The 8,105-nt window shown below is 52.0% G+C and overlaps 1 protein-coding gene across 8 annotated transcripts in view; it reads right to left on the bottom strand.

Moving 5' to 3' along the window:
• Positions 1–8,105, bottom strand: part of GRIK4 (glutamate ionotropic receptor kainate type subunit 4) — a 433,666-nt gene that overhangs the window by 18,920 nt on the left and 406,641 nt on the right. For all 8 annotated transcript variants that reach the window (XM_051819416.3, XM_051819403.3, XM_089313654.1 and 5 more), the window contains 3 exons: positions 7,161–7,326; positions 5,288–5,513; positions 1,643–1,771 (listed from right to left, as the gene is read on the bottom strand). In XM_051819416.3, coding sequence (XP_051675376.1) covers positions 1,643–1,771; positions 5,288–5,513; positions 7,161–7,326 — 521 coding nt within the window. The remainder of the gene's footprint in view (positions 1–1,642; positions 1,772–5,287; positions 5,514–7,160; positions 7,327–8,105) is intronic.

Here is an 8,105-nt window from a genome sequence, read left to right as displayed (position 1 = left end):
TGAGGGCTATGGGGTCAGCGTTGTGGCACAGTGGGTTAGGCCCCCACCACTTGTGATGCCTGCATCCCATATCAGTGTTCTGGTTTGAGTCCTGGCTACACTGCTTCCAAACCAGTTCCCTGCTAATGTACTGGGGAAAGCAGTGGAAGATGGCCCAAGTACTTGGTCTCCGCCAGCCATGTGGGAGACCTGCATGGAGTTCTGGCCTAGATTCAGCCTGGCCTAACCCCTGGCTGCTGCAGCCATTTAGGGAGTGAACCGGAGGATGGAAAATCTCTCTGTCTCTCCCTCTTTCTGTTGCTTTGCAGAGCTGGGACTTCAATGAGCTGTGTCCATTCCCTGTGTCCACTGCCTGCCCTATGGCTGGCTCTGGCCTTCAGAGTGTGATGAGCCAAGAAGAGGGTGGCCTCACTGGGTTCCTAGGAGCATATAACTTCCTTTCACTTACAAAGGACTTGGTCCATAGACCCATATTCTGAAGACCTCTCCACTAAGAAATGCACAGTCACTCCCTCAGTGTCTCACTGGGAGTAATCACTCACGCCGCGCACAATGGCAAGCACAGGCCATCCATCAGTGTTCTCCTCCACTGCCGTCCTAGGGGACACGCAGGTAAATTTGTTGCATATTTTAGCAAGGCTGCAATAGAGTGACCATTGATTCATTATCGAAACCAAGACACTTTGAGAATGAAAGTTCCCTAAAAACAATTAACAGGCATTAACTGGCCTATAAAACATGTCAGCAGGTCGGCCATAGACAAGCCAGGGTGTGCATTTCCCCTACAGGAAACCCTGGGTGGTTAGTGACCCTTCACCCTCCTTACCTACACACACAACCAGGGACACTTCTAGTCAACGCGACTCAACAATCACTCAATCAATAAATGATCTATGGGCCAGGCCCTGTGCAAGCCCCGCGAAGAACATGAAGTCTGCCTGCAGGAAGCTTATGTTCTAACAGCAAAGACAGAAATAAACAGAGACACGGCAACTATCACATCAGGCAGTGGTGAGATCTGACCAGACAATAAAGCAGAGTTGGGGTGACCGGGAAAGGCTTGATAGCGAGGGAGAGAGGACCTCTCCCAGGGCAGCCTCCCCAGAGAGGCCCGAGGAGGGGGTGGGACAAGCGGCAGGAGAGGAGGAGGTCCAGTGAGAAGGATCACGTGGGAGCCGAGGCTCCAGAGGGCTGGGGTTTTCTTCTGGGCGGGACAGGAAGCCTTAGAGATTTGTTCAGGGGAAGGATGCCATCTGATTTGCATGTTAAAAAGCAATCACTCGGGCGACCCGTGGAGAACGCACTGCAGAGACACATAAATGGGAAAAGGAGAGCGGGCGAGAGCCACCGCACAGGTGGAGGGGGATGGGGAAGGTGGAGGTGCTGGGGGCAGGGAGAGGGGCTGCACTCAGGAAGCGTCATGGATGTAGCTGCTCTAGGACTGGTGAGGACAGGCGGACACTGGGTGTGCGCAGTGTGCGCCACTGTGGGCCGGGACTGCCCCCCCCCCCCGCCACCCCAACCAGCCCTAGTCCAGCCCCGGATGCCTTCCCTGTGTCCTAGAAACCCTTACCTGGAATTGGGCCAGGAGAACCGAGCTGCTTCGGTCCTCTAGGGCAGGGGGGGCCCCGAGCGCCCTTACCTTTAGCTCTGTGATCCTCCTCCTTGGGGCACTTGCCCCCTTCCCACCACTTCCGCTTCAGGATCTCCAGGCGGTTGTTCTCCTGTAGCTGCAGGATGGCCAGATCAAACTCGTCCCGGAACACCGAGCCTGTGGGGCACAGGGGAGCCCAGACACAGGCTGTGAGCGTCCTGCTGTGCCGGCCGCCCTCTGCTCCCCTGCCCCGCACACCTGCAGGACACTCTGCCTGCTGTCACCGCCGGAGGGCAAGGCCTGCACACAAGGCCGCTGCTGTCCACTCCACTGTCCCCTCATCCTTGGCGAGGGGGGCACTGCGGCCTCACATAGGGTGTTCTACGTTCCCAACCTCTGCAATGACTGGCCCGTCCATTCACCAGCCGAAGTCCCTAGCACGGGCCGAGGTGTGGCTTTCCAGGAGGCCATGCCACTCCACCTCCCAACCCAGGGCGGGGGCCACCACCTCCTACACTACAGGTTACACGGCCAGTGCCCGCCGCACACAAGAAGCTGGCGATAGCTCCCATCACCTCTTGAGGGCCAAACCTTTCAGTCAATTGTCCAATCTCCACTTACTTCAAATTAGTTCCTCGGGTACTTGTAACTCTCACTATATTGCACTTGACAATTGTCTAGCCAGGACAGCCACAACCAGTGAGGGAAGTGGCACCCCAGGGTGTGAGGGAAGCCCTGTCTCATCCACTCATATAGAGAACCCAGTCACCAGGTGTCCCCAACCCTCCCGGCTGCCTGCTGAGTGTACCAGAACCCCCTGTCTCATCCATCACCCCACATTCCCTGCTCTTCCCTCGCTCCTCCAATACAAGGCCTAGTGCAATCTGGGGTGGGGGAGGATTTTTCTAAAGGAGTATGGTCAAAGAGCTTTGGTTCTAGAGTTTAATCACAAAAACTGGCTCAAATGAAGCTGTGGAAAGCTCAATGTCCCAGCACAGGCTAAGGCCTGAGATCATTAAGAAAAAAGCTGCCAAGGGCCTGGAGAATGACGAAGCTGCCCAGCTTCCTTGCCCGAGTTCCTCTGTGACGGCCTGGGGGAATGGACTGTGGTGAAGGGTACAGGCAGAAGCTTGGAACAAATCCCCCAGGGCTTCTCCAGTGCGAACGGGAAGGGAGTCAGCTGGGAGATTTTGCTACAGCGCAGCTTTTGATTCAGTAGGTCTGCAGTGGGGCCTAACACTCTGTATTCCTGACATGCTCCAAGGTGCACCCACGCAGCTGGCCCACGGACCACACTCTGACAGGCCAGGAACTAGATCCAACCCGGATCTCTCTGACTGTGACAGCCCATGCCTCTGTGGTAGAATCTGCCTTCCTAGAGACAGACCTGCGCTCCGGCACAGCCACCCCAAGCCCACAGCACTTAGTGTGTCTGTGTCACTGATGCAGGTGGACATCGGTGGAGACGTGAGCAGGTGTATACAGAGTGGTCAGGTGCTCGGATCAACACATATTCCAGCTTTAGTGACAACTGTCCACCCCAGGAAGGCATTCCAGACCATTTCAAGGCACTTGCAATCCAACCTCACAACACACCAGGGGCTGCATAAACAGACTCTGCTTACTCCACGCTTGCCTACTTAGCACCCAGAGCACCTGAGTAGCTTTCCATCTTGTTCTTTGTTTCTCTTGATTTTCCTGGATCTGACGGTACTGGTCACTCTGTAGTTACGTTCTCACCTTCCACATAAGAATGATACACATGCTGTCTTTTCCTGGGCAGAATCTCAGCTGAACCTCAATCCTGTCTCATCAATGGACCGGGCAATGTTTTCCCAACCTCATGTGAGAACCTGTGTCAGCCACAGCACCCTCCCTGCCTCGCCTGTCCAGTCTTGCTGGTAGGACCCGTTAGGCTACATGGTCTGGTGAACAAAGTACCACATTCAAAGACCAGCATCTTAGCTTAAACCCAGCTTCTCTACTGATTCTATGACCTTCGACAAATAACTCATCTGCTCTGAATCCCGTACTTCCCTCTACAGAGTAATAACCACGCCTATCTTGCAGGTGAAATGATTGAGTGAAATAACATATGAAAGGGGCAAAATGTCAGATACAGAACAAATGCTTTCCCCTACATTTTTCACTTGGCTATGAATGGAAATTTCTAGAGTCATTCCGTTTTACCTCAACTCTCTGTAGTCCTGCTCCATGAAAACTTTTGAAGCATTTGACACTTTGGTTAAGTTTGATAAATTGCTGGAGTATCATCAAGGTGCACCTTAAGCTCATTTTGTGGTTCACTCCACCATCTTGAAAGAAATTGCCAGCCAATACATTTCTCAAAGGGGCCCATAATCTGCTATACCGACGGGCATCAATGAAATATGATAGTAAGTAGGTTAAGTGGCCTGAGCGAGGTCTCCAGTTCACATAACTGCTGGGTTCAGAATCTACAGTTGGTCAGGGATGAACCATATGATTGCTTGGTTCCTGATCAGTATTTAAGAAATCTTCTGCTTTTATCAAATAACAGGTAACTATGGAGAAGGTGGGAAGAACACTAATATTCCCCCAAGTGGAGCTACGCACGAGACACCAAGGGAAGGCATCTGACCAGATTATCAAGCTCAGCCCTTACAGAGACCCTGGCGAGGTAGGTATTAGAGTCCTGTTTTTATTAGCAAGGGTGCTGAGGCTCAGAGAGGTTAAATAATCTATCTAAGGTACCACGGCTGGCAACCAGGATGCATTCCCAGGGCTGCCTGACTCCAAGCCCAAGCTCATTACATTTCACAGGTGTAAGCAAATCCTAAAATTTATAGAGCCTTGAGTTAGGTCAAGATTAATGGAAGGGATGTGCAATCCAACTACAAAGATGTACATACTGATCTGATAGCCTCACTTCCAGCCTCTCCTCTTGCTGCCTCATCCAAGGACACCCATGCACAAGGACAGCCCTATACAGCTGTGGCTTTCAAAGGTGGGTGTGGGGAAAGGGTGCATGGAGGTCCCCTCCACCCTCACAACAGTGAAGCGTGCTCTGGTAGAGTTACTACCAGCAGGGGAAGGCTCCTTGAAGAAGCACAGCTACGATACTTTCCTCTACCCTCCCGTACCAAAACTGGCTGGTGCTCAGTCAGCAAGCTGTTCCGCCACTTCCCTCCTGCCCCCGCTGACTCACGGCGGATGGATCAGTGAAACTGACAAATAATTTGAAAGCCATCTCATCCTATCACGTCAGTCAACTCTTCAGTGGGGACACTGACAAACAGCCAAATTAATTCATTTGAGTTTCACCATCTCTTCCTTCTTCCCCACCGTTAATAGAGATGTCAATCAACACAGAAATGGTCAAGGGGCAGGAAGCAGGAGGGAGGGGGAACGAAAGGCATACAGTATCCACCAGGGGCGTCCCCATGTCCTTTAATCATTAGGGTTATTCTTTTAATGATTAATTAAGAAATAACCAGTCAACTAGTCCTTTAATAATTTCAGTTGAGCACTGATCACTGATTCGTGGAAGTGTGTGGTATTTTTATTTTTAACCTTGAAAATGCCACCTCAAGTCCCTGTTAGCCTGGTTCTAGAAACAAGGATTACTGAATTCGATGCTGCATTCGGTGGCTTTGGCTCCCCTGACCCTGCCTGGAGGAAGCTACCCAAAGAGGCTGTTCCTCTCCTGCATACCGACTGGCATGCCAATCCCATAGCCCTTGGTGTCCAGCAGGCCCCCAATCTGAGTGAGGTTGCAGTTTCGCTGCCGATAGTACTCATTCATGGTGGACTCCAGCAGGAAGGCGTAGTTGGAATTCAACACCCGGGCGATTCCCTCCTCCGTGCTCTTCACGAACACACTCGGCTGCTTGGAATACATGTAATTCCACATGCGCTGGTAGGTCTGGTAGCGGGAGTTCTGGGGACGAGATCAAAGGGAAGCGGGATTGGGAAAAGAGAAAGGAAATTGTGGCTTGCGAAGGAAGGGAGTCCGAGTGGGACTTCAATGCTGGCCCTTGTGCTGTTCTAACCACTCACGACGGTCTCTCCACTCAGGGAGAGACCTAACGGCGGGGCAGGGACTTGTGCCACCGACACCTTGTGCAGGAAGACAAGGAAGCGACGTGGCCATGAATTCGGCCTGCTGTTTGATCACTGGTTTTGCCTCATCTACCCTGGACAGGTCTTGCACTGCCAACCTCCATTTTCTGGTAGAAAAATTACAATTTTGTTTGGGTCCCTTCCCGTCCCTCAGGTCGGGGCACCAGACTCAGGTTCATTCAGGAGTTTATACTGAGACATCACCTGAAGAAGCCGGGCCAGCAATTTTCTATCCACCCTAAACCAAGCCATCCATCCGATTCTGGCTTCTGTGCTACAAAAAAAAATAATGAGAGAGAGAATTCTGGGGGTCCACCCAAACCCTGTGTTTGTACGATGGCGTCACTGGTCTCCGTGCCAAGAAGCACTGAGATTTGAATGGAAACCAGGGAGCTGAAGGCCTTGGACCTGTTTCATGTGAAACTGAACTTCTCAGACTCTAGGCCGCTCAGACATCCATTAACCCCTAGGGAAGCCTGCTTCATTAGAGATCTTGACGCATCTGGAAACTACCATCCCCTATGGCGGGGCTCTGCCAGCCTTGGCGATCAGTTGGTCAGCAAACACAACCACTGACAGGGCCTCCTCATGAGCCTTGCGGGGGAACCTCACAGAAGTCAGCCATATCCCTATCGGAGCTGCAGCCAGATTCCAGAATCAGGAAAACCAATGGATCTTAATGGAGTGCTCCTCAAACTTCATTCACTTGTGTTTTATTTTAAATAAATTTTAACTCGTTTTAAAATTTTAAAAACATAAATTTGACCCATTCTATGCAGTAATATTGTTTTTTGACAGGCAGAGTGGACAGTGAGAGAGAGAGACAGAGAGAAAGGTCTTCCTTTACTGTTGGTTCACCCTCCAATGGCCGCCGCGGCCGGCATGCTGCATCTGGCGCACCGCGCTGACCCTAAGGCAGGAGCCAGGTGCTTCTCCTGGTCTCCCATGGGGTGCAGGGCCCAAACACCTGGGCCATCCTCCACTGCACTCCCGGGCCACAGCAGAGAGCTGGCCTGGAAGAGGGGCAACCGGGACAGAATCTGGCGCCCCGACCAGGACTAGAACCCGGTGTGCCGGCGCTGTAGGCAGAGGATTAGCCTATTGAGCCATGGTGCCGGCCACAGTAATATTTTTAAAAAGAGGTTTAATTTAATGTATACATATACATATATATATATATATTTATTTTTTTCCTAATGCCCATGAAAGCAAACAGGAAACCATTACAATCTGGAAACAGTTCCACCACCTTGTCCCTAGCATCCTCTCAAATGCCACACTTTGGGATCTCGTTCCAAGGGCATTCTGCGGAGCAGGAGGAAAATGAGCTCCATGCAGACTTCCAAACTAGACGTTCAGGAGAGAGGTCATGGGATGAGCAGAGATGTTTTCATTTCTGGCAGACTAACATCTCATCCTCACGCTGCCTGGTCCCGGAGGGAGTGGACAATCAAACGGGGCTTACTTGGAAGAAGGTCATGCTGGAGCCTCCGTGAATTGTGCCATACTCAATGGCAGTCTGGTCAGCCAGGTCGTCCACTGACTCGATGGGCACCTCCATGCGTTGCACGGTCAGGAAGGCTGCCAGGTTGGCCGTGTAGGATGAGATGATGATCAGCGTGAATGCCCACCTGTGCAGGAGAAGAATGGCAAGTCCTCGCCACCTGGGCGCCCCCAGGAGTCTTGCTCCCATCCCCAGACCCGCTGTGACACAGGAGGGACCGGGCGTCCCTCTTTGGAAGGAGGCTCTTGGCCTGGTGGAGGAAGAACATGGAAGCGGGGCAAATGATGGCGACAGAAACGAATTGAGCTCACAAGCACTGCCTGGAAGAAGATGGCTGACTTTTCCTCTCATTCCCTACAGGAGGTGTTTAGTGGGTGGTGAAATGCCTGCCCGTGAGACAGTTTGGGGACCCAGGAGCCAGGAGCTAGCGAGTGAGCTAGCAGGATGGCTCCGAGAGTCCTGCTCAGGGCTTGAGGCGGGACGGCTTCCTGCTTCCTCTATATACTGGACATGGGCCAAGGCTACCTGCAACAGCTCAGGTAAGCCCTCCACCTCGGGGAATCAAGATTCTCATCCCAACTTGGCAGCTGGGGAAACTGAGGCCCAGGGGCACAGAACAGCTCGCCAAGCATTTTAAAACCAGTTCCACAAATCAAAACAGCGGCCAGCCTTTGTGGAAGACGAACTGGCGAAAGGCACCTTTAACCTGCCAAGAGGTTGGAATTAGAAAGACTCCTCGTAGGACAGGGATGCTCTGTCAAACTAAAAGGTCGTTTTATTGAGTAGATGGAACTCATTTAAAACTAGAAAAAAATTGCATCTTGGGCAGCCTATATGCTAAAAGCCGCTTTTTCACTTTAGTAGGTTAAATACGCCTTCTCCCGTCTGGCCAGCAGCGTGGCTCTG

Source organism: Oryctolagus cuniculus, chromosome 1 (genome assembly GCF_051225735.1).
Source record: "Oryctolagus cuniculus isolate XC-2025 breed Fujian yellow rabbit chromosome 1, ASM5122573v1, whole genome shotgun sequence".
Lineage (NCBI taxonomy): Eukaryota > Metazoa > Chordata > Mammalia > Lagomorpha > Leporidae > Oryctolagus > Oryctolagus cuniculus.
The sequence above is the reverse complement of the archived record's forward strand: the minus strand, read 5'-3'. Positions and strand labels throughout refer to the sequence as shown.